The following is a 27,347-nucleotide window of genomic DNA, read 5'->3' as shown; positions in this document are numbered from 1 at the left end:
ATATGATGGAAATAATTATTGAAGATAAGTTTTCTCTTTTTTTTTCCCGAACTACAGCACCAAATCGTTAGCGCTTAAACAATCAGGGTCCTGAATTTACCCTTGTTCTCGAGTGAATCTTTTGCTTTGGTGTATAACGATAGTTGCTATGAAAGGACAATAGACTACAGTAATAGGTAAGAGGTACTTGTCAGAAACACAGGGTATCGTATTGCAAACTGTGATCCTATCTTTTCTCTTCAAATGAAGGGAAAACACCGTGGGAATGGAGACGGATAGAAGCTAGCAGCTCGGTTGATTAAAAAATGTCGGGAAAAAGATCGAATCGCGGTGGCTGTGGCAGCAGTGGAAAGCGATGAAAGAAAAGCGGGGAAGAAAAATGTCTTTCATTAGTTTTTACGATTGCACAAACTTGTCTTGAACTTTCATTCATTTGGTGGCTCATAAAGAAACGTTTTTTTTTTTCCTTTTGCTCCCTTAATCTCTCATTGCACCCCAGTTAGGTATTTCTTAAGACAACGCAAAGACTTTAGACAGGAGGGATTCTTTGTTGCCATAGAGTAAAACGAAGATGACTTTGAAAAGAATAATCAGGAAGTCAGTTGCACGATCCGACATCGCCTTCCATTTGCGATGATAGACAAGTCCCTTCCACGGAGGCGAAGGCAGAGCTTCTTTATTTGTTTTATATTTAAGAATTCCTTATTTCCCTAACGTCTTCGACAAAAAAATTCGGAAAACTTTATTTTCCAAATTCTACGAAAGTCGTCAGCCATGCATCTGTGCTCAAATAAAGCACGCTTTTTTAACCAATCAGAGCGTGCGTTATATGGAAACTTTCTTATAATAATGCTATTATAGAGCAGAAGAACTACTGTTCTCATAGGGCCGGAGGCAAACCAACAGTTATTACAAGTGAAGGTGAGAACTGAACCGCTTCCGACCGAGTGGTGAGTCCGGATTCTCGCAGGGCCTTGTCGGACTCCAATCGGCCACGGGTTTGTTATGTTAAAAATACACTAAAAGGCAGCGAAAAGCTAAAAAGCAGAAAGCTATTCTGTTCGGTCTGTCCTATGATTATCAAAGTTTTTACCATTGGGATAAAATAACCCAAAAATTGAATATAAGGTTAAGCGTGGGGTTAAATTTTTTTCTCTTTCAACTTAAAGTCAACCTTATTACGTACCATAAAATGGACTTGTGTCCCAACAAAAAGCTGAATTCTGTTACAGTCTCACAGAAGAAAAATGAAGGATTGACGTCATCATTCTTAGAATTCCTCATTGCTTCTTCTTCAGCAGGAGCTTCCCACGTAAAAGTGGTGTTGCATAAAAAAATAGTCGTTTCAGATCGACAGTGGAGTATACCTTCATTCAGGCTGAATGTAATAATAATTATTACAATCATGAACGGCCACTTTAATGGCAACAAGATAATGTAGCTTAACTGAGTAGTTTTGACCGATAAAATATTAACCTCGATACACGATAGTATAAGGAGGGTTTCCAAAAATTGGAGATGAGTTTACCTTATAATTAGTACAACTGACGAACGCTATCCCTGTGCAAAATGTCAGTCATACCTGTAACTATCTACTTTCTAAAAAGCTGCAACATTGTACCACACCACCAAGCAATCGTCCCTACTGATCCGTCTCCGTTCTCTCGAAAACTTGAATAAATATTATTTGACTACATATAACTATCAAAAATATTTTCTAAAGAATGTGATTAAATTACCAGGATAAGAAAATTATTCCTCTGGGTTCAACGCCTAATGATGTAAAACCAAATCAAGGTTAAAAGTAAAATGGTTCGCCCGCCTCGACGCGTTTTAAGTCTCCATAAATCCGATCTCTATTCCACTCTAATTCGGTGATTTTAACAGATCAAAACTTTAATCTGCCTTTGCAAAGGTCCAGCTGAGGAAAATCCCCTTGCTGAAAGATACCGAAAGCGGAAGTACTACAATTTCCTTCCTTGACTCTCTTTTTGTTGCAAGCTACTTTTATAGCCGGGGATATTATGATCCAAATGGGGTATACTCTTATTAGAGTAAAATCAACCTTGCTTTCAACCAATGTTAAAAAACAACTTAGGTTATGCTTTCGCCAAAGTCGTCACTTAATTTTGTTTTAGTGGAACCAGAAAATGAAGATATTCTCTTTTGTGAAATAAAGGATTTGTTGAAGGTGGCTTCCATTCGTAAAGTTATGTCCTTGAAAACCTCAACCGACTCCCCATGGTCCTCTAGCACGCGACGCACCAATGCTTTAAGAAGATCAAAGCAATGGATTTGATCCCCTGATCTCACAGGGATATCCATGTCCCTCAGAGCATCGAGGTTCGGTTGTGAAATCGTAAATGGTTTTCCCAGAGATGCCACAAAATCAGAAAGTTGAGCCAACGGAAGGTATGGTTTTCCATCATGAACAAATATTCCCCACGTGGTATAGTAGCTGTCAAAGTTTTCTTTGGTAATGCAGAAATCTTCGATCTCGTGGGCGCGGTTAACATTTTCTAGAATGATGGCAATGTACATGTTGACAATTACGAGGAAAACCACTATAATGTAACTTGCCAAATAAATTATAGCACCGAATGAACCACAGTTCCCATTTGGAAGATCCAGATAGTCTGGATCACAATTTGGCGGCTCCAGCAACAAGGCATCCATGATATCATTCCAACCGGATCCAGTAGAAAGACGGAATAGTAACAGGAGGGCAGAAGCAAACGTTTCAAAGTTAACAGTGTCACTTAATTCGCCTTCTCGTTTGACATTCCCAAACGCGGACATGCCAATAATGGCGTAGATGAACATAACCATGAAGAGTAGAGTGCCAATGTTAAAGAGGGCCGGCAAAGAGATCATGAGAGCCCACAAGAGCTTTCGTATTCCCTTAGCAAACTCAACCAATCTAAGGAGTCTCGCAATTCTGAAGATTCTAAGGACACGAAGAAGACTTGGGCTGACTGTCCCTTCATTTGCATTGAATTCGACAAGCATCACATCTGTTAAACCAGATCAAAAAAGTATATTAACGAGTTTCGTTAAAATATTCTTGATATACCGCTTCCCTTGAGGGCTTTTAAGGGCCAACAAGCGGCTCACAAAAGCATATAAAGGCGCATCTGGCAGCCTCTTTCTGGTCCATGTCTGATATACCGTTGAAAAATCCATGAGTCAGGTTGACATCGACTGTAACTCAGCCCACATACTATTGCAGAGGTCACGGTGAGGCATGGCTCATAACCAATGCGCTAGCGTGACAGCACGGGATATTCCCGGACGATTAGAGATCCAGGTATTAAGCCTATCTAACAGGGCAAACGGAAATCGGTGTTTTCCTTTAAGCAAGCCATACACACGGGATATTTAATCAGTATACTTACCAACAAGAGAACTTAAAACTATGAGAAAATCGAATACATTCCAAGGTTTCTTGAAGTAATGTGTCCGCAATGTTACAATCTTAACAATTGCTTCCAACACAAATATACCAGTGAAGACAAAATTGGCAATACATGAACATCGGTCAAGGAAATTTCACACCGCTTTAGATCCTTCTTTAGTTACAAGATAGGTACCTCATTTTGTTTAGTTTCTATATACAGGTCATGAATTCTGATCAAACTAGCTTTCTATCGTAGGAAAATACACTCAGAAAAGGTGTGCTTATGCAATGGGTCTAAAATGAAGAACAACGAGCAACGTTATGTCCGAATAGAATTTTAGAGATCCTAATTGTTATCATTGCATGCTTTAATTCACGCTATCCCTAAAGGTCATAGAATCATTGTACTTGTACTTCATAATACATTTCTTTCCAAAATGGAAACCATTCTGGACAACGTGTGACAAAACGTGTTTCTTAACAAACATTTATTTGCATTAGAAAGGACTCACTTTTCAAATATATCAACAACAAGACGATTTTAAGCAACGTTGCTCATGAAAAAATGAGAAAGGCAAGCGTCTTAATCGAAATCAATCTGAAAGGATACGTAAAACCTCGGTAATTTCTTTGGATTGTCCATGGTGTTGTATGGTCATTAACACCATGTTGCACATAATCACTGTCATGATGGCAATCTCAAACTTATCTCCCATTACCACATCGTACAATACGCCACACAGCCGCTCCTAAGAATGAAAACAAATATAATCTCTTTAATCAAGGCAGCAATGAGTCAGGGCGTATGTGAGCGGACATCTTCACTTTTTTCACATCTAGGTTTTGTACCCCAATGCAACACTAAACAACAGTAAAGGAAGATAGTTCTGGAACATTCACTGCATTACAAAAGATAGGCCGGTATGTTCAACCAAACCGTTTTGCTTCGCAGTGGACAACAGCGAAAAATACTGCACATACAGCGCGGTTTTTTGTATGTTATTGAGCTAATTGATGGTCACTGATTAAGGTCGTTAGTAGCAAAGCCAACGGCAACGACAACGACAAGATAACCATAACTATAACCATAACCAAAGCCATAACCATAACAACCATAAGAATAAAGATTACCACAACCATAATGACAAACTACAACCAAATTTGATGCTGTCTTCCTAACAGCGGGGTGAAATAACCGAACTAGAGTTAATGTGCAGAACAAGAGCGCACAGAGAAAAATAAATTTTTCAGTCTCAACTTCTCAACTTCTATGTCGTTCATATACAAGTTCAATCCTAATACTTGCTGCAGGACGTACATCCTGAACAACTGCGAAATGTAAGTGACAGAAACTTCAACTCAATTAGATAAGCAACTTATATAGTTGCAAGCAAGCCTGGAAAAATCCAGGTTTGAACAGGATTCGAAACCACCCGTGACCGTTCGATTGTCCAGCAAGGTTTTTTTTTTTTTTTTTTCTAACTGAGCCACCAAGCCAGCGCGGGGAGATGATACAGAGCGACTTTAAATCGCTCGGTCTAGCGTTAAAATCCCGTTCAAGCCTGGACCTTTACATGCTTTCTTGCGGCTGTTTAAGTTGCTTATCAAACTGATTTGTTCTTTACCTTTTATTTTATATCCAACTCCAACACTAAGAGCTGTTTAACGCGGCGGCATTTTCACAGATAAAGATATTTTTGGACGAGTTAAAAGTTATATAAAGATAACTTTTGGCTTGCAGGAGTCACGATTCTCAATTCCACGGGTAATACATTCTCATGTATTGTGATTGGCTGGAAAGGTCTGGTTTCGGGGGAAAAGCAACCTAAAAATGACTCAGTCTGTGAAAACGCAGCTCCATAACGGCAATGAAGTTGTACGCCCCTAATTGCGAGCTTATGGTATTAGTTTGCGAATCAAAAGGAGACTATTAGAATATCACATTGCTAAATTTTCAGATGCCTTCACATTCTCTTTTTACCTGTGGACGTATTTGCCTCGAGGGCGGTTTCTTTCGAGCAGCTTCCTTAAGAAAGTTGACCCACTTTCTCTGCGTATCCGTCAATAGCATTCCCATGCTGTTGAGTTCCTCGTACTGTGTAAAAATCCAGACTCAATGGAACGGTTAAATACAGAGAGTGTACAAAGAGGGAACGGAACAAAAATTGAAACGAGTGAAAGCTTTCGCCTACGTAATACCTCATCAGAGAATTCCCTGATGATGCTCAAGTCTCAGCTTATTCATTTATCTAAAAAATGTTCTGCTTAAGGACAACATCTAACGTCTATTTTCTACTTGTTCTTGTTAATGTGCAATATGAATTACTTGCCTTCTTTTTCAAGGAATTGAAGTTATCGATGATAACGCCAACGAACAAGTTCAGGACAAAGAAGGATCCCACCACGATGAATGCCACAAAAAAGCAATACGAAGCAAGTTTGTTTTCAAACTGTGGCTGCATATCAACCTGTAAGGAGAACTATATATTACTGACAAGTATTTTGGGGATCTTTTCTGCACTTTTAGGTTATTTTCTTTTTCTATATTTTTTTTCCTTTTCTGTAAGTTGAAACTGTAATTACGGCATACCATTGCTTCGGACACCTTTTCCCACCTGCTTTAAAAGTCAAAGGACGCGGCTAATAAATCAGCATATGTAAGGATTTATGTTGCAGCATTATTTTCTTTTGAAGTTAGCCATAGATGTGGGCACTGAGCAAGCTAGAGCTTAGAAACTTACACGTACGTCACAAATTGCAGCCTTAAAGACGGTGCCACTATCGTTATTGTGCATACGTACTTTGCATCTCGAGATACTCGGATGTCCCATGAGTGGTGCTTATTAATGCAAGGATGTTTTTGCGCAGTTCAAATCTATGCCGCGAAAGCAGAACTTAGCAAGTGATCTTGGTATCCAAAAAGAAAATTGGAAAGAAAGATAATTAAGCTTCAATTTGGAAAAGAACGCCATGCATTGCTTTGTATTTCAGAGCTTTTTTAACAAATACTGTTGATTAATTATCCTTGAAAAATGAGTAGTTACCACCACTTTTCTTTTTGGATTTCAATAACACTTGTTAAGGTCTGCTTTTCCCGCATATTCAGTAAATCGCACAAAAAAAAAATAAAAAAATAAATAAAATAAATAAAAAAATAAAACCTTTGAATTAGTAGGCACCGCCACGAATTTGCTGTATTAAAGTTTACTTTAAAACGATACCTGGTTGAAACTTAGTATAAACTATTGTGCTTTGCCTCAAGGCTAAACCGAATCTAAATTCATTCTTGATTTGGGATGGGGGAGTAATTTAAAGGTATAGTTAGAAAGTAAAACGTAATGTCAATGGCCGTGTCTGCCGTCAAAGTGAAAATTTTGGAGCCGTGCGGTACGAAACTTGTAAACTATTCGATTAAACTCGAAACTCAAGTGGAAAGAGAAAAATAAACGTAGACCAATTACAACGAGCGTTGTTGCGTTGGATTCGGGGCACCTAAATACAATGTACTGTTTAGAGCACGATTGTAAATCAGATAATCTGCAGCGCTTTCATTTGGAATTGTTGTGCTTTTCTTGTAGTCGCAGTCAACTTCTTTCTTTTTTTGCATAGAAAGAGCAGTAGTAAATGCCAATGAAAGTGATTAGCCCCGGTAAACTCAGTTCATTGAAGTAAACAATGCTTTTAACTTTAACCGCACAGAAAAAGAAAAAAAACAAAACAAAAAAGCACACCCAGAGCCTTTACGAGAGTTTAAATGTGTTTCATTTCATAGTTGCCTCAGCCAACACAAGCAAAGATTTCAACTTAATTTGCATTCACTTATCTACAATATGTCCATTGAATTACAAGCTGCAAATACTGCAGGAGTAGTGAAAGCTTAAAAAGGCAGAGAATCCGAGAAAAGGACAAGTGCACACTTACATCAGTTGAGTCGACAGCATCTTGCATAACTTCCATCCATCCCTCAAAGGTCGCCTGGAAAATTATTTTTAAAATGACTTTCTTTCAGCTACTGACCTTTTGCTTGAAAACACTTTTAGATTTCCCTTTTGCCACCCTAAAACACATAATCTGAGCTTATTCCCCTCACCACATCCAAAGCCACCGCACACAGGGGTTCTTAACGACTTTTTTCAGTTTTTCGATGTAAAACTCACAAAATTGTGTTGCGCGAGTGTGTTCAAAAGCGGTTAGGGCCAGTTTGGGATGGTTATATGGGATACAGGGGGCTTGGTGGTTAACATCCATCTTTGGAAAACGAATGGTTGAATTTTCGGCGCACCAATCCTTCCTGGTCTTCCAATCAGATTTACGTCCTCGGTTATCCACAAAAAAAAAAGAGTATAACCGGTCCATTAAAGATTGATCGACTTGGATAATTTAATGCACCCAAAGCATACTGTATAAGTTGATTACGTTTGGATTGCCACTACGGCACTTATTGTGTCACTTGAGAACTAGTAGAAAGGCTTTGCGGGTTGATTAAAACCAATGAAATGAGGAACAAAGAGATGATTAATGGACCCCAACTCGAGAAAACGTAAGCTGTCTGTTATGAAGGTCTAAGGAAAGTAGAGGTTGTAGAAAGCTGCGTAATGTTGATGTTATCGTTTCAAATGCCGGTTAAAGTGCTGATCCTCATTTTATCTAGGCTCAATATGCATCACCAAAATGATTGAAAACGTAACAACGATACCTTCCCTAACCTTACGCATCTCAACAAATTTTCTTACTGTTTCGTATCATCTTGTCGGTTTCTGTACTCACACACTTATCCCTTGAGTCACAACATAACAACATAATATATTACATTTAGCCAAGCCTAAAAGCGGAGCTCCTCAATTATTAAGTTTTTGTTTACGTACAATCATTTACATAACTACTGTAATTCAAATGTAACTGAGATACCTCATTTATGTAACCAGTCTGGATTTTGAACAAAAGGTTTACATTGCAGAGGTCTATCGAAACAAATTGTTGGAGGCCTGTGGTATTATATTTTACTAATTCAGTCGCCATCTTGATTTGGAAAGAGAACTGGTTTGAGAAATCAGTACATGTACATGTAGCAAGCGGCAATGAGGTTGGGTTCGCCAAATATATCTCAAGTGAATATTATACAAGTATGAAAAATTGCACGAAGTTCGACTAAGGCGAGGTCATTTGTCACCTGACCTTAACTCGGTATAACAAGGGTTTGATATTATCACTGGGTTGAGGTAAAATTTCTTTCTGTTTCATCCTGATAAAGCCTTGGCAGTTATCGCGTTTGTCAGCGATGCAAAACAATCCTTTTCATCATGAACTTAGGAAAATCTTCTAGTTACACACAGGGGACACTGCAGTGGGGATTATAACACTAAAGTCAGTTTCCCCCTGAGGAGCGGGGCGGGGAAAAGTTTAAAATATAACATTGTGCAAATGTCACGGAATTCGAACGAGCGGTACATTACAACAGGGAGCTTGCAAATTGAACACATTATAGCACAAAAAAGAAGTGGAATACGAATCTTCCAGTTAGCTTATGAAATTTAAGTTTACTTGCTTAAGACTATGAAATTTGCTCATCGTGCTTTTTTAACTGATGTGAAATTACGCTTACTCACCCTTCCGTAAACAAGTTGTTGTTTGCTGCCTTTCCTCTTGCCTTTGCCTGTTATTCTAGCATTCTCTCGTTCCGCTTGGCGAAGTTCTGCGCTACAGTTTTGCCTGCTATGTCCGTCTCTTCCCGCTCCGCTTTGCGACTTTCTTCACTGCAATTTTACCTCCGTTCTCTATCCCTAACTCGCTCTCTTTGGCGATGCTCTTCGCTAGCTCTTTGCCTGTTCATTCTTGCTCTCTGCCGCTCTCTTTCCCTTTGCTCTTCACAAAACCCTGTATTCTGTCTATATCTGCTGTTACCTGTTGGCATCAAAGCTATCGTCTTTTGTTTTTCTCAAGACATGTGCACTAGTCAGGGACGTAGAGGTGGATGTAAGATTTGTACAATGTTACAGTTTTAAAATTTCCCCCGCTCCTCGGGTGAAACGTGAATGTTGCAATCCCTACTGCCATGGCCCCTGTGTGTAGCTAGAAGGTTTTCATAATATCATTGCAATTGCTAGTAGAAACGTTATGTATACCTTTGCAGCGCGTGGAATCAGGAAAAACAGCCAGGAGCAAACAGAAAGATTTGGTACCCAAACCCAGTGACAATATCAAACCCTTGTTTTCAAACGCCCCCTTGAAGTGCACTTTTTACTAAACATTTTTAATACCTTAGTCCGACTGATCTTAGCCTGCTTTGTTCTTATTTTATTACAATTGTATTTTAATCAAAGTCACCACAAAGTCACCAATGTTGCTGCACTGGAGAAAGCAGCTCTCTTAGTATGCATCTCATGCTTTGCAAGCGTCGACTCCGTTGGTTCGGCGGTCATGTACGTCGCATGGAGGACGACCGTATACCAAAGGACCTCTTGTCTGGTGAGCTGACTACGGGATGCCGCCCAATAGGTCGGACAGCACTTCGTTTCAAGGATGTCTGCAAGCGTCACCTGAAACTCACAGGCATGGAAACAGAGAGCTGGGAGTCGCTTGCACTTGATAACGCAGGCTGGGGTCAAGAGTGGGATCAAGGGGGGAGAAGAGAAAAGGATCTTAGAGCTGAAGGAAATGAGTGAAAGGAGGAAAGCGAGGCAGGGAAACGCAGTGGACACCCTGCACTCCGAATTGAGAGAGTGTCATGCAAGGATCGGGCTGCTGAGCCATTCGAGAATGACTACAGGGCACATACCATTGTCTCTCGAGACAGAAGGATGCCTACTACTACTACTACTACTACTACTACTACTACTACTACTACTACTACTACTACTACTACTACTACTACTACTACTTTAATGCAAAAGTCATACTAGTCGTCATACTTGGATTTTACTTAGTATTCCCTAGCCTTATTTAAGACTGTTATTATATTATGTTATTATTTCTTTCAAATTCTACCTATTCATATTGTATTACGCATTTGATCGAACTATAGTTAAACTGCGCAACAGAAGTAACATTTTTCAGAGATCATTAGGCTTCAGTTTGGAAAGAAACGCCATACATTCCTCTTGATCTTTGAGAAGCGCTGCGCTATATAAGTTATATTATATATTATTATTAGTAGTAGTATTATTAGTAGTAGTAGTATTATTATTATTATTATTATTATTATAATTATTATTGTTATTATTTGTTGAAAATCATTTAGTTAATACAGAAAATATTAAAAGCATAAAATCATTATTTTCCAATTATAAAAACAGTTCAACTTCATTGTTCATTGACATGCCCGCTAGTTTTAACAAACCGTTACTGTCCCCGTTCCCCCGGAGAAATGTTCAGGTACAAAAGCGCAATACCTAGGCCATATCCTCGATCCTCCTTCTGGGGGTGGGGGGGGGGGGGATGGTTTTAATTGACTAGTGCATCAACCTTTACAACCAACACAAATCGTTTATCTAAATTGGCTTTGATTGAGCATAGTATCCCCTTTAATTAAAAAAAAACAAAACAAAACAAAACAAAACAAAAACAAATGCAATGCTGCCACGCTATTTCCCGCCAAGGAGAATTGCCAGAACACTCCGATCCTCAGAGACTGTCTTGCCTCCCCATTTCCACCCCGACATTCTGTATGGGCGGGCGTACGCTGGCATTATAACCAAAACTTCTCGCATGGATTGATTTCCCAAAAAATCTTACAAATGGTGCTCCGCTAACGCTCTTCACGCGCCTGATCTCCCCTAGTAAGGGAACAAAGAACTTTGCTATTGACTTACCTGTACTTGAACTCGGGCTCTCAAGATATATAGACCAGTGTCTTTACCACTACACTACAACGACGGACATCATTGCTCAGTCCAACACAATTATTTTCATTATTATCATTATTTTTGTATAATGAGTCAATTTATATGCATGTATAATAACGAAAACTAATTCTAACCTGACCATGCTTTTTCTCTAAGTTTAATTTAGGCTCCCAGAAAGTTTCTTCAATTCATCTAAGTGCATATGCAACCTACGTGAAATGAGGATCAGCACTTTAACCTAGGTAAAAACGCATTCTACCTGGAAAACGATTTTACCGGAAACAAAAACACATCATCAGTTAGCTTTAGAGAATGAACTCACCACTTGCATTAATGCGAGAAATCCTGCGAAAACATTATCAAAAGTCACTTTGGAGTTAACCCAACGATATCCGTTAGGATTCGCAAGGCATTTAGTTTTGCTTGGGACCACACTTGCGGGTAAAGGCTTGTTGTCTTTATCCACGCACTTGTAAAACTTTCCAGCAAAGATATGAACCCCAAGAATGCTGAATATTAACCAGAAGAGAAGTGACACCAAAAGGACATTACCAATGCCTGGGATAGCAGCAAACAGTGCGTTCACAACGACCTGAAAAAAATGGCATTGACGTGATGGATATTTCTCACCGACAAACGACAGTTTGCAGATTCAAGAAAAATCGGTCGGTGAAGACAGAAAGACAAGAAATCGAAAAATGTTAGTACCCTCATTCCTTCCAGTCTAGAGATTGCTCGCAGTGGTCTGAGCGCCCTCAACGTTCTCAAGGAACGAAACACAGACAGGTTTTTGTCTTCGAAGACACAAGCAAGTGAGATCTGGCGAAAAATGGTAGAAATACGCTTAAATACTGAAATTAACCTGTTAAATTTCTTGGGTTTTCAATCGGAAATATTTAAAATTTGGGTGCATTGATAGGTTCGCTGTTTGGAGTGTGAGAATAAATAAAACAAATCGTTCCATTCGTTTGCCCAACTACTAAAATACAAGTTATAGCGATGCTACAGAATAATTTTCACTGAAGTAAGTTCTTATCAGTAATTTGTTTTTAACCTTTCTTTCAAGTGACTCAGCAACTAATAATGAACGGCAACAGCCGATGCAAAGTGGACTTAATTGGATTCCGTGGGTTCCGATTCGATTGTGCAGATTTTCTTCCTATTTACCCCTACACAAAACAATAGATTTGTTCAGTCACTGACCGAAACAATAAACGCGTCCAAGCAATTCCAGGGTGATGAAAAGTACTTAACGAGGCCAAAGCCAATGACTTTTAACACGAATTCTGCAGTGAAAATAGCAGCAAAGACGTAGTTCAGTATTTCCAGCGTTGTTTGAAGTTTGGGCTTCTCGTGGAGGTGAATGTCTTCAAAAATCTGCAAGAATTTTCAAAGGAAATAAACTTAAGATTTGTTCGTGGTAACATACTGCAATCGATGTATTATTGTGCGACGTTTTGTTAAATCTTCACATTTTGCAATGTCGGCTCTCCCCCCCCCCCCCCCCTTCTCTCTCTCTCTCTCTCTCTCTCTCTCTCTCTCTCTCTCTCTCTTTCTTTTACTTAAAGAGGAATGTATACGTGCGCTCGGTACATGGATGAAATCTTGATAGAACATTCTGACGTAAAAGGGCAAAGTGAGAACCACACTATCACACTGTGAATAAAGAAAGTGGTCGAAAAATGTTCCCCGATAGTTTTATCGTGCAGAACATTTTTTTTTTCACGTTCAGAAGAGTATATCATTTGTTGAGGAACGCATGCTAACTCAAATATTGAATACGACTTTCGCGCACGAAGACAAGAACAGATGTGACAATTCTTCTGTTATAGCTAAATGACAAATCTATCCTGACATGGTTATTTAAAAAAAAATAATAATAATAACTTGATTCAGATATAAGGCGGAAGAAGAACATACCAGTGTGAAACTACTGAAAAAAACAGTCGCAAGAATGAACCATTCAAAGTACTTCTTTTCCACGAGAAATCGCACCCTGCACCGGAACTTGAGCCAACAAAAATGACGAGGTGAAAACGGTTTCCACAATGGGCAGTCAACACAGTATTCTGGCAAACAGTCATCTATTTCAATGGTATATCGCGTTGGACGAGGAGGTTGCATTCCTGCGTCGCTTGCAGCATTGATTTGATCATCGCGATCCATTTTACAACCTCTTGTCAGGGTACCGCTGGGGGACATGTCCACACCACTCGTGGGATCTGCTTCTTCCTTGTTTATACTTTTTGAGTCTTCTATTTCTAACAGACTACCTAGTGTGAAGGATAAAGTAAATAAAAAAAGTATATTTTTGTGAATATACCACATTCTTTCTAAAATAAGGTCAGGATGTCATCAAGTTCAGGCAAAAAGATACCAAACCTTTATTTAGCCATAAATAATTCTGAATCCTTCTGCACCACCATGTATTTCCATTGCGTTCCACAAACAAGTTACAGCCTTTGACTATCTGTTAGTCATGGTGAATATTTACTTTTTCAACATTTAATACAAAAATAACAATTACAATACTGAACTAATTCAGCTCGACAGTTTCCTTATTAAAGACTCTATTTTAGGACATAGGGAGTTTAATATAAAGGAATCGCAAGAAAAGCGGCGGTTTTGAGCAAGGAACATCAACCGAAACTGAACATATTACATTTACGTGCAGTGACTGCGCCCAAATTTTCAAGCAAATTAAATTGTCTCTGCACATTGAAGGCACTCAGTAAAGAATACAAATCATCACGCATCTTAAATAAAGAACTCCTCATGTCCGATTTCATCTTCCGCCTTTATCTGACTTATGCATTAATGCCCTCAGTCCATACTTTTCCTTCTCACCTTCACCCGTTGTATTGCCACACTGTTTTTCGTAACTTTTGTCCCGCTCGGGTTCGCATATCGCTAGTGAGCCCCCTGTATGTACATCTGGGCAGTGGCTACTCTCCAAAACTTGCAGTTCGTACAGACGAAAAGACTCACGATATTTAGCCACAAAGAGACAGGACTTGCGCGTTTTCAATAGTTTTCCAACAGAAAATCTTGATGGGTTTTGTACAGACTGAGCGTCATCGTTGTTGTCTGTCTCTCTGAAGTCAAATGCATTAACCAAAAGGGCTACGAATAAATTAAGGACCTGGAAAAAGAGAGGCAAACAATAGGTCAAAGAAAATCAATTCATTTATTACCGTCTTACAAATAAATAAGAGAGAATGTTTAACACATATTAAACGAAACGTGTTACAATTGAACCCACTGGGAACTCGAAAAATCCGAGCCTCAGATGGGATTCGAACCCACACCCTCCGTGATCTAATACGGATGCTCTAACCACTAAACTACTGGAGACGCTATGGTGAGCCAGGGTGAAATGTGGGTATTTGAGTCGAGCTGCATCACGCAGCCACAGAGTCAAATATCGACTGACAGCATAACTCATAACTGCATCGCGCAGTCACATTGAGAGCAACATTGAAATCCAGTTACCTGTATTTCTGTGAACGATACGACCAACCAACCACATTTAAACCATGGTCACCATAGAGTCTCCAATAGCTCAGTGGTTAGAGCATCCGCACTAGATCACGGAGGGTCGTGGGTTCGAATCCCATCTGGGGCTCGGATTTTCCCGAGTTCCCAGTAACACCTTTCATTTAATATGTGTTAAACATTTTCTCGCATTCGCTCACTTTGGTGGTTGGTTGGCCGCATCGTTCACAGAAATACAGGCAACTGGATTTCAATGATGCTCTCAATGTGACTCCGCGATGCAGTTATGAGCTATGCTGTCAGTCGATAATTTACTCTGTGGCTGCGTGATGCAGCTCGAGTCAAATACCCACATTTCACCCTTGCTCACCATAGAGTCTCCGGTAGCTCAGTGGTTAGAGCATCCGTACTAGATCACGGAGGGTCCTGGGTTCGAATCCCATCTTGGGCTCGGGTTTTTCCGAGTTCCCAGTGGGTTCAATTGTAACAGCTTTCATTTTATAATTAAATAGGAAGGCCTATTTTCAGTTCTGTCCGTGTGTTCGTCTTTCCGTCAACGTCGGTCAACTATCAGCCAACCATGCCCTAGCCAGTCAGTCAGTCAGTCAGTTTGTTATGAACACAGTCAGTCAGTTGGTCAAAATTGATAATCAAACGCCGATTTTATACAATCATCAATAAGTATCCACAAACGCTCCTTACAATGAAATTTCCAACCACGAGGACTGCGAGAAAGAACAGTATAGCCTTGCCTGGACTGGTATCCCTCATGCAACCCCACAGAGGCTCGATCCATTCTCCACACAACACTCTGAATACCATCATGACTGCATGCCAGAAGTCGTTAAAGTTCCATCGCGGCACGCCTTCTTCACCAAACTTGTCCTCAGTGTAAGCCTTTCCAAATACCTTAATTCCCAGTACAGCAAAAATATACATAACAACACTTAGTATGAGCGTAATATTTCCCACGGGCTCCACGCTCCTCGCTATAGCCTTCATCAACCTTTCCATGGTCTTCCAGGACTTGGCCAAGCATAGGACTCGTATCTGAAAGACAATTCGTTTTAGACTTACATGCTTAGTTCACTAACTGACTGTCATAATGCGGCCTGGGTGATTAATATTTTAAGGTATTGTAATTATTTCATGGAATATTTATTAAGCGTGCTCTGTAGAGAAGCGAGACTCGTTCGAACGATATACCAGTGAGATAGAGCGTATTAGCATACAGTGGAAGGCGTTGAACGCGAGCGCTGATTGGCTCGTAAAACTCCGAATATCCTGAGCTATTTACCTCCGAGCAACTCGGGAAAAAATGGCGTCCCGATTTGCATTCGTGACAAGTGAAGAAAACATCCAAATTAACTTTTTCTGGTGTATATTATCTCACTGTTTTAGTATATACTAAAACAACTATTCACCTCAGTGTCTGTGGCTAGCGTTGGATATTTACCTCGCCGCTTCGCGGCTCGGTAAATATCCACCGCTAGCCACCTCCACTTCGGTGAATAGTTGTTAATTATACCGTTTTTTTTTCTTTCTGTTAAATTCCTTTTTTGTTGTCGACGGAACTTCGCCCCTAGACACAAATTCAACAATAAAGAAGATGAAATTGAACACGTGACGACAAAAGAATTTGAGGTAGCAAATCTCGGTGCCCCATGCAATCTATTCTTAGATCGCGTCCCGTGCTGCAATGGTTATTTTCATCTGTTGTTACAATTACCGCGCGGTCCATTTTTACACCAACTGACCAATAAGGTGTCTTCTTTGAAGTAACCACGCAGTATGACACGCGGAAATTTATATTAAAATAGATTCCTTATAGTTTTCAGCGGAATAAGGCCAAACATTGGGGATTCGCTTTCTTACTTTCTTTTTCTTTCCTCCAATATGTTGGCGTATGGGGCACATGACGATATAATATAAGGATCTAGCGGAAGCTAGAAAATTATTCTGGTAAATTTGAGACCTAGAATTCGATAAATATATCATACTCCTCTGCTTACCAGTCTCAATGTTCTGAACACGCTAAGCCCTTCGGCCGATTTATAAAAGTATCCCAAAAGGCTCCCTGCCACTACAGTTGTATCAAACACGTTCCATCGACTGAGCATAAAAGCAATTGGTCCTACGGCAACGAAGCGGAAAAGAATCTCTAATGCAAACATCGCCGTGAATGCCTATATGAAATAAATGAAGGAACAAAGAAAAAAAACATTACAAAATTAATTTAACGTAGACCTAGAGTGTTTGTCTGGCAAGCGATTTAAATGCGCCATATTATTAGTCCAATGCTCCGCCCACGGGCCGGAAATGGGACGTTGTTAAAAGTTATCAGTGTACTCGAGTCGGTCTATCATACTGAGTTGGTGTTATTTGTACACTGTAGACAGATTGACTCAAATTTTTCACTTACTAAATTGATGTTGTCCAGAACTTGGCGAAACTCCGGATCAATTCCATGATGGTACAATGCCAGAACAATAGTGTTCAATAGTATCAACGTCACAATTACAACATCGAAAGCAGAATGCGATGTGAGATCCTTCAGGCTCTGGCGAATCCATTTCCACCATGATATAACACGTAACACACCATTGGACTTTGAAACACTTAACCCAGCCCTTTCTCTTGGTACACAACCAGGTAAGAGGCAGTGACTAAATTCGGCCCGTTTCTCTGCTTCATTTTCTTTAGTAGAAGAGCCTTCCTTGAGGTCACCGTCTTCAAGGGCGTCGCCTATTTCCACAGCGTGGCCACCATCGATGGTAGTTGACTTAGGTTCCGGCGGTTTACTTCCGTCTAAAGGAATCAGACGTTTCAAAATTCTCCTATCTGCTTGGTATGTCGATCCAGTTCGACGAAGAAGAATCCTCTTTTCTTTCTAGAGTTTACGAGGAGTAAAAGGAAAACGTTGAGACACTACTACATGAAACCAAGTAATACCATTCCCTTTAAATAGCTCGCAGTGGGAAAAATCCTGAAGAAAGTCAAGATTAAATCAATGACACCATTACTTGAAGGTTTCTACTGCCAGAAAATTTAATCATTAAATTGTCAATTAAATCGTCCACAGTTAAATTACTCAGTTACTGAAATTAATCAATTAAATCGCCCACAATTAAATTAAATTACTATCCAATTAAATCGTCCTTACTTTTATAATAAATGGTCGTTGGAAAAGCAACCTCGTTCCCTAAGCAGCCTGACGGACTTACTGGAACAACTAGTTACTCCCTTAATTAATAAAGTCCATAAACAAAATCTCCCTGTTTTTCAAAGAAGACTTTCGCTTGATCAGTTCAAATCTCTATATTATTCTTCAGTTACCTTTACATGTTTAGTGGCCATGTTTTTTTTTTTTTTCAGAATTTGTTTAATTTTTTAATAACCAAACAACATTTTCTTTTTGAATGGATCCCAGTTGCAGGTCACGGAAGATCAGATAAGTGCTGAAAATGTGGATGGAAATAAGCTAATCACAGTGCGACACTGGTTGTTCGAGTCCGCAAGTTAACGATACTTTTATTCGTGCTGTTCCGCAATTCCAAAGTTTTCTTTTCTTATTTATGGGTCTTAATCGTGTTATTAAAACATTGTGCCTTACCAAGTACTTTGTTTGCCTACTATGGCAAACTTGTAAAAAATATATACATGTTATTAATTAAAGAAATCCCGTTGTTGCGTGAAAACATAAAAAGAACTCAGCATTCCTCCTTGCTTGATTACCAAATATACAGGTCGAGGGGTACCCTGTAAAAAGGTATTTCATACTTTCATCCAGTGGCCTTGGCGAATGTTAAACCTAACCCCGAACTTATATAATTAGCATGTATTTGAGCAACATATTTACAATACTAGAAGTGCAGGCAGAGCTTCAACAATTTTAGAACAAATATCAGAAAGTTATTTGTTTAAATCTAAGATTTCAACCATTGAGTCAGTTGAGACTGACAGCGGTGGTATTTAGGATCCTAAGAAGATGTCGTAGAGCTTTGCTAAGTACTTTTCTACTGCAAACCTGCAGACCACCTGTAAATCGATCCTCAAACAACTTCAAGCTTTCTTAAGTTAGTGAAACCTTTGTAGCTAAAGGACTTAAGAAATTGGAAAGCAACAAATCTACTGGATTACATAATATCCCAGCACGACTTCTCAAGGACGGTGGCGACGCACTTGCCACACCACTAGCAATACTTATGAATAGATCGATAAATGAGGGGTCTATTCCCGCAAGCTGGAAACATGGCATCGTAACTCCAGTGTTCGTCTGGTTCAAAATCTGATACCTCCAATTATCGCCCATTCTCAGTTCTGGCAGTCTTTGTAAACATTCTAGAAAAGGCAGTTCACGAAATGGTGTATAATTTCTTACTAAAGCACAAGCTCCTATCTTCTTATCAATCCGGTTTCCGTCCACTACATTCTAGTGCTACCAGCCTAATCGATATTACAAACATGCACTATTCTGCATAACATCGACAAGGGAAAACTTACAGGTCTGGCATTTCTGGACCTAACTAAGGCTTTTGATACCCTAGACCACGAATTACTACTTACGAAATTGGCAGATTTTGGCCTAAGTAAGTCTCCAGTGAATTGGTTCAATGCGTATCTTACTAATAGAACCAAACGTGTTAACATTAATGCCATTCAATCTGACGCTGAACCCATATTATATGGTGTGCCCCAGGGGTCTGTCTTGGGACCTCTATTGTTCATAATGTACATTAACGATCTAGCGTCAGTAACAAAGTACTGTAAAGTCCATTTTTACGCTGACGACACACTGTTGTTTTTTGAAAGCAGTTGTGTGCAAGCTATTGAGGCTGCTCTGTCCCAAGACCTCGACCATGTTGTCGGATGGTTGAACCAAAACTATCTCATGTTAAATCATTGGAAGACCAAAGCTATGCTTATGGGAACCCACCAAAAACTGAGCTCAGTCCAGTCATTCACGGTTAGTGTAAATGACAAAGATCTTGAAAGGGTATACAAATTTAAATATCTGGGCGTGATTCTGGATCCATGCCTTACATGGAACGAACACATTGAACATATCGGATATAAAATCTCGTCCCGCCTTGGAATGCTACGTAGAGCCCGAAAAGTCACCCCAAAAGAAGCTTGCATTACTCTGTTTAATGCTATGGTTCTACCGTTATTCGATTACTGTTGCGTTGTATGGGATGGTTGTGGCCAGGGAAACAAGAACCTTGACCGTCTTCTCAAGCGAGCTGCGGGAATAATTGCGGGTCGCAAGGCTACCGATACCGATATACAGCAAACATTGAAGAGGCCATCCCTACAAAGCCGCAGAGAAAACCAAAAGTGCATACAGGTCTATAAGTGTATCAATGGCTTGGATCCAGCATATCTACTAGACGGCTTCCACTCCTCGGAGCAGATCCATAACTACGACACTAGGAACAAAGACCTTATCCGCCTGCCTCTTGCCAAGACTACTAAATTTCAAACATCTTTTAGGTACAATGCCGCCAAATCCTGGAACACTCTTCCGCTAAGTATTCTTTGGAATAGTGTTCCTCTTGTAATCAGAAGAAAGGGTATAATTCTTTCAAGAAATCTTTATATCGTCATTATATAGCTCAATAGGTCACTTCGGAAAATTCCATAATACTCTTTGGTTGTTCCCCTAAATTTTGCATAAGCATTGTTTCTTTGTTAATTCGATCTTGGGACCATTGTAAGTCCCAAGAGAAACTGGAAACAATGCTTATGTAAAATCTGGGAGGACAAACAAAGAGCATTATGGTATTTTCCGAAGTGGCCTTTACTTATATCTACTCCTCCTCCAGTATCATGTTTTTTTCAATAACGCTTACTTTTCTTTATGTGCTGTCTTTGGATTTTGTAAGTATTTGTTTGTATTACTTTTTATTACTGTCGTACTGTACTTAAGGTGATTACCTAGAAATAGAGTTTGCCATTAATTATTGGTGTAACATGTCAAAGATATGATCAAAATGTGATAAAAAGGGGGGGGGGGGGGGGTCACTGTGCTCATTTCCATGATACAACGCTGAAGAATACGGCGGAAAAATTTAGTTCCATTTTTAAAAAATGCCATTCAACGTATAACGCAGAGCGTGGTATCTTCTATGGTTAATTCAAGAACGTACCTGAGAGATTTATTTGAATGCCTTTCTGGGTACTTTACCCTCCGAAATAGATTTAACTTTAGTGTGGGCTGTTCGACTTGTAATGGCTCCTTTGGTACAACCTTATGAAATGGCCAAAAAAAAATCGCCATAGATTTTGGTGATTTTTCCACTACTGCATGAAAAAAACCGTTCTCAGCAAATCTATGAAATTTAAAAAAAGGGGCTCACCGTACACGTTCAGGAGAAAATAGCCATTCCTTAACGGATTTAGGCATGGCGTCAATGGAAATCCATTTTATTACTGTGCCCGCGCTACTGTGTACACCAATGACGCAAGAAATTATGTGCATTAGGGTTACGCAATGCAAAACCAGGGAATCACCTTAACTAATTATAATATAATAAGCTAGGGCATCTAATTAGTCCTCTGTATTTTGACCTTTGTCCACCGTTAAATATTATCTTATGGAGGGAATTAATCAAAAAATATATGTATTTAAACTTTCTTTGAAACTTCACAGTCGGAAATTGACACGAAAAAAGACGAAGGAAACCGGTCGGACAAAATATTCAACTGTTACCTCTTTTTCTTCGGAACATAGCTCAAGCTCATATGACAAGTATACCACAGCAAGCACCAGGTTCATGAGATAAAACGAGCAAAAGAAGATTCCAATGATAAAATAGGGGACATACAGGGCTCCAGAGGATCTGATAATCTAAAGAAGAAGGCAGCATAAGTAAATACTATTCGCCTTAAATCGTGAGATTTTAAGAAAATGGATATAATGGATAAAATTGCAAAACAGTGCAGCGGGGAAGGATTAGAAGGAAACTGCCCAACCACTGATGATATACGTGCTGCCGAACCATACGTGCTGGTCTACCTAGTTGTACCAGTTTGTTTAAATAAGTCCATAATATATAACGCCACAGGAACGCTCCTAATGCTTTTCTAAGCTGTCATTTGTTGGCAAGAGTCACACGTTGTTAGTAATAAATATACTTATGGTGCGTTCGATTAACCATATTCCGGAATAGAAATACATGGAATAAAAGTTGGAAATCCTTCGTTTTTATGGAGATTCACTTTAAATTTGTCAAACACCTGCTAAAATGCTATTTTGAACATATCTTTGTTAGCCTTGTTGTTTCAAAACGCTAAATGTACCGTTTTTTTTTTTCTTTTTTTTTTTCTTTTTTAATATATCCACATTTATTAGTTTACATGTTAATTTTAAACTGTACATCGGAGCTATATATCGAAACTACGCTTCCTATCTGTAATAAACACAGAACATCCGAACTACACTATACAACTAAGCTATACGCACTATGCACATTTCAACATCTTACAATACTACAGTATTAGTTTAAGTTGCGAGTTGGAGGTGATAGCTCATGCTCCATTATGGGTAAAAATTGATGGCATTTTTTATTATGAAAGTGGAGTTTGTTATTTTTCCTCGCAATGAAACGCTCGATCTGGGGCGTTGCTTTGCATTTTGATATTAACAGGGCAATAGTGGGAAACGTTTGGCTTAATTTCGAGCGAAAAATAAGGTACTTGCTCTCAAGTATAATGTAATTAACTAGAATATTGTCATCAACATTATCCGCAGAAAAAAGCCCAAATAAAATATCTTTGATATGGAAGTTTTTAGGGATTAACTTTTCCGATTTGAGGAGAATGTTTAGCTCATTCCAAAAGGTGCTAACTTTACTACAGTAAAAAAAGAATATACCGTTTTAAATCATCACTCCACGTATGCTTATTCCGGAATTGGGTCAACCAAACGCACCCTTGAATTATAATGCATGTAACTCCCCACGGCTTACGTCAAATCTAGGTATTATCCGTTCCGAAAGGACTAAATCATTTGTAAATTACCTTGTCGTACAGGTTTTCCCAATAATCCATCGTCAGTATTTGTAGAGCCATTACCAATGACCATCCGATGTTGTCAAATGTTGTGTAACCGTGGTCAGGGTTAGGACCAGCGTTGGCCATACACGTGTAATTGACTGGACAAGATCTACATTAGTGGAAGGGAATAAATGTTAACTACTGTATCAGTAGTATTACTTTTAACTTCGACTATTTCTCTTTCATTTCTGCCACCAATCATTTTTTTTTAATCAGCTGCAGCTGACGAACCTTCGAAAACAGAAACCGAGAGAGCGGATCAAAATGAGCCAATCGAGACGTTGGCTGTCACATGCAACTTTACAAGTGTTCCGCCACTGTGATTTGAACTCCAAAGTTCGTAAGTTGACGAAAGGTGTAATCATCATACTAAAATGAGCAAAGCTATTATCACCTGCATGGACTTCTCACCGACAATAAACCGAAAATAATGGATCACTTTAATCTTGTTTTATTTAGGCTACCAAAAGAAAAGTGGTGACGCCGCAAGGTTCAGGCGATCACGTGGTTGTCTTTCCAAACCTGGCATAAATAAACTCTTCAGTCAAAAACCAACTCAGAGATGGCATATTTTAATACAAAACCCCGCCAAGAAATGTAATATTATCTGACTAAAGCATCTTTACGTCTAATTTTCTTTTAGACGCTAAAAAATGAGCATTGAGCCATAACATTTACCCAGCAGTTGATCCGTTCCCGCAAACCAAAGGTTCTTCTTCGTGAATAAACCAAAAACCTTTGGGATAAAGAAAAGTTCATCTGAGCCGCAAATAAGTCATAAGAGAGCGTAAACGAGGAAGTTAAAAAAAAAAGAGGTGGAAGTTTCAATGGAGTGAGAGATTATGGGCTGTTTTGGCGTGAAGTCAAGTTCTAAAATGGGTAGACGTTTTTCATAATTGGCGCCAATCATATTTATGTGGACAATAAATATTCCAACACTAAGTATAGCAAGCTTCGAACCGATGATTGTGATGACGTGATTGTAAGGCGAGGATATGGATTGCAAAGCAAAGAGCTGATGTTCGTGTTTGATTGCTTAGTTTCAAACAGACTCCATGCTTTAGAACCTTTTAATTTTCTGCCGATCTTGAAAATTTAAAACAAATGAATTGAATGTATTTACTTAGCTAAATTTATCAAAAGCGTTGAATTTGTAACACCAAAGACACCGATCAACGGATGTTGTTCACGTCACCTAGTGTTGATGGACAAAAACTTTAGATTTTTGTTTTGCTCTTATATTACTCCAGCATTTGCACATTCATGCAGTACTGATCTTTCCCCTTAGTCACTGGATGCAAACCACCTACATCAATAGAATTGAGTTGAGGACGGTGCATGCCTACTCATTCAAGGGCATTTTTGCGCGGTTGTATAACTATGGGGGGGGAAGCAGATCTTAAGAAGTGTTATTGAAATCCAAATTGGGGATAACCACACATTTTTCAAAGATAATTAATCAGCAATATTTGTAATAAGCTTTAAACCAATAATAATAATAATAATAATAATAATAATAATAATAACAACAATAATACATAGCGTATATAGCGCAACGCTTCTGAAAGATCCAGCGGCGCTTTACAATAATGGTAACGTAAATATAACATCAATTGGATAATGGAATAAAAATTAGTAAAGATCAAAGAGGAATGTACTGCGTTTGTTTCCAAACTGCAATTACTAAGTTCGGCGCAAAAATATCCCTGCATTAGTAAGCACTATACCGAGAGGAAACCCGAGTATCTGGAGATGCGCAGAACAGATGCGCGATAACGATAGTAGACACCGTCCTTAAGAGTAAAGCACATGCCACATACTTTGATTGAGGGCTCGTTCCTTTAAGTTAACTGAAAGGTTGCCATTTGGAGTATTGAGAATACACTTGTTTCTTAGCTCTCCAGAGAAAAGCTGCAAACCAATAAGCGCCATAACACCAAGGAAAAACAAAAACAAAACCATGACATCACTCAGCAGCTTCAAAGAACGCAATAAGGTGTTTACCATCGCACGGAGACCTTTAAAACGAAAAAAAGCTCGTTGGTGTTAGCAGGAACCATTAACAGGAGCGCAAAAATTTAACATAGCTGTGTTACAGCATATTTTTACAGACCTAGTTATTTTCAGATTGACTCTTTCGCAAGACCAGACATTTTGAACTTAAATCGTAACTCCTAAAAAAGAGTTAATTTTTGCCAATGTATTTGAAAAATGGACCCTGTTCAGTGCTATCACAATTATACTTACTTTAAACAAATTGGTCTAAAGTACCTTTATTTCCGAAAATCCAGCAATATAGACCTCATATAAGAGTTGTGTGTAGTTGGTCATTAGCTCCCGAGGTACGTTTTTTGCCTTGTTCCATTAATTAAAAAATCGAGTGAAAATCGATCGGAATTTGAGTTTCTACCAGCTTAAAGGAAGCACCATGCATTACATCGATTTTGAAAATGGAGCCCCAGTGTCTTAGTTAAGATTATTCGATAGTAAGTAATTAGATTTTTGTTTTCAACTAAAGAAGAGAGCTCAATATTGGTTGAGAGGGTAATCAAAGCCTTTTCAAAAGCATGCAATGCAAAGACTACCTTAAATCTGGGGTGCTTACCATTTACACAAACCATCCGGTTGGAAATTTCAGGCATAAACATTAAACACTTAAATGCGACATTGCGGGAGAGGAAATCGCAAAAAAGTCTATCCACGTCAGCTAGAGAGACTTAAAAGAGCAGAAAAATAGCATCACCACAAATCAAAGCCCAAAATTTCTGAAGCTTTTCAAACGGAATGGCGCGAACTGGAATTTCCGGCTTTCCCGTGTAAATGGTAAGTACCCCTGTACTCTCGAAATTTACTCCAACTCGAAAATAGAAACTGCTACTTTTCCTTTTATAATTTCTCAAGGAGGCGAAAATCTATCACTAATAGCAATCTTCCCCAACTCGAAAGCAAACTGTTTTTATTCATTCTGAATTACCTTTCAAGGCAGAAAATGTTCGTAACGCTCTAAGAACACGGACTGTCCTGATTCCTGTCAAATTTGCGATATTTGGTGCGACAGTAACATATCTAGAGAAACAAGTTGGACATTGTCACTGAGCATATGAGGTTGAGTCATAATAATATGAAACCACCCAGTTCATATGGTAAAGGCTTACTCTGAAAACTATAAGGCGTCTTGGGAACGGTGATGACACGGTGGTAAGACCACTTGCATTCCATCGACTATACTGAGCTCTTTGGTAGAGCACCTGATTGCAAATCAAAGGTTATAGGCTAAACAGGAGTCGAAGCGTTTTTTAACGCTTTTTTATCTCCGAATTATCATCGAAAACATACATGTACACCTCTCCATTTATTTAACGGGTTAAGCATATAACAACTCTAGATCTTCTCTTATTACACTTGCGAGAACGTAATATTGCGACAACTTCTCTAGCAGTCCCGACCGACTAGCATGACATTTGTCACGTGATTTTGGAATTAGGGAATTAACCTTCAAAAATAATATAAATTAGTAGTTAGTTACATTTTTGTTAACAACATAACAGGCCGAATAAGAGTAAAGACTACCATTAAAAAAAACACACACACAAAACAAAACAAAACAATAAATAAATAGCTAAAAAAATACAAGAAAATACAAAAAAGTACAAAAAAAAAAAAAATAGAAAAGAACCGCTGGAATCAAGAGAACCTCAAAAGCCATCGGCTTTTTCTCCGGTACAGTATCATTAGTTTGCCCAAAACGCTCAAGAAGCACTTCATCGATTGTGTTTACGTTGGACGAGACGGCAGCCGAACGACGAAAGGACTGTTCGTTTATCTTGCCGATCGGATTACGCCGTCGGCAGGAAGAACTATCCAACACTTGTTCGATTTACTTATTAATTAAACTTACAGACCCGATAAGCACATTAGATACTATTGTTATAGCAGCAGTACTTAGGAAAGGCAACATGTGTAGAAAAGTAAAAACCTCAGAAAATCGCTCAATTTCAGCAAAACCTACCCAAGAACAACTACAAGGAAATCCAACCAGTTCCAAGCATCCCTGAGGTAGGCATAGGCGTGAAAGATAAATCCTCGTGATAGGATCTTTAAGCACATTTCCAGGGTGTAAATGCCACAGAAAACATATCTGCATTTGAAGAAAAAAATAGATATATCTGAGTTAGCTCGTGAATGCACACTGTGGCCGATGATAAGTCATACAGTCAGGGATTTAAGATCACAGAGTGGTCGACGCCCGCATGGAATTTCCATCCTTTCTCGATCTATTCGCTCGATCTTTTCACTCTGACGAAGGGCTAACGCTCGCAAAATCAACTTTCCAAATCTTTCACGATGGTAATTCGACCTTTATCAACTAGTTTGATAAAACCAAATTTTTATGTTAGAGGGAGTACGGGTCAAATCGCATTCTGGTCCATGTTATGCAAGTAGTATACAGCACTATCAGAGAGATTAATCAATGGAAGTTGGAAAGCTCATCACAGTTAGTTAAGCTCGAGTGCTGGTGGATAAGCATGGCAACTTGGTGTACAGCTACTGTGAAT

At 39.0% G+C, this 27,347-nt stretch overlaps 1 protein-coding gene across 1 annotated transcript in view; it reads right to left on the bottom strand.

Moving 5' to 3' along the window:
- Positions 1–1,665: 1,665 nt before the first annotated feature.
- The window catches only part of LOC138026321 (sodium channel protein 1 brain-like), a 37,501-nt gene continuing 11,819 nt past the window's right edge, over positions 1,666–27,347 (bottom strand). Inside the window, exons 5-24 of the mRNA XM_068873616.1 lie at positions 26,801–26,929; positions 25,766–25,857; positions 24,612–24,809; positions 23,470–23,527; positions 22,756–22,900; positions 21,446–21,583; positions 17,156–17,623; positions 16,746–16,919; positions 15,436–15,783; positions 14,086–14,380; positions 13,159–13,511; positions 12,442–12,615; positions 11,947–12,057; positions 11,561–11,830; positions 7,319–7,372; positions 5,728–5,865; positions 5,379–5,492; positions 4,008–4,146; positions 3,396–3,527; positions 1,666–3,014 (exon numbers count right to left, since the gene is read on the bottom strand). Coding sequence (XP_068729717.1) covers positions 2,095–3,014; positions 3,396–3,527; positions 4,008–4,146; positions 5,379–5,492; positions 5,728–5,865; positions 7,319–7,372; positions 11,561–11,830; positions 11,947–12,057; positions 12,442–12,615; positions 13,159–13,511; positions 14,086–14,380; positions 15,436–15,783; positions 16,746–16,919; positions 17,156–17,623; positions 21,446–21,583; positions 22,756–22,900; positions 23,470–23,527; positions 24,612–24,809; positions 25,766–25,857; positions 26,801–26,929 — 4,450 coding nt within the window. The 3' untranslated portion in view covers positions 1,666–2,094. The remainder of the gene's footprint in view (positions 3,015–3,395; positions 3,528–4,007; positions 4,147–5,378; positions 5,493–5,727; positions 5,866–7,318; positions 7,373–11,560; positions 11,831–11,946; positions 12,058–12,441; positions 12,616–13,158; positions 13,512–14,085; positions 14,381–15,435; positions 15,784–16,745; positions 16,920–17,155; positions 17,624–21,445; positions 21,584–22,755; positions 22,901–23,469; positions 23,528–24,611; positions 24,810–25,765; positions 25,858–26,800; positions 26,930–27,347) is intronic.

The sequence above is a fragment of the Montipora capricornis genome, chromosome 12 (assembly GCF_036669925.1).
Source record: "Montipora capricornis isolate CH-2021 chromosome 12, ASM3666992v2, whole genome shotgun sequence".
Lineage (NCBI taxonomy): Eukaryota > Metazoa > Cnidaria > Anthozoa > Scleractinia > Acroporidae > Montipora > Montipora capricornis.
This window is presented reverse-complemented; position numbering and strand designations above follow the sequence as displayed.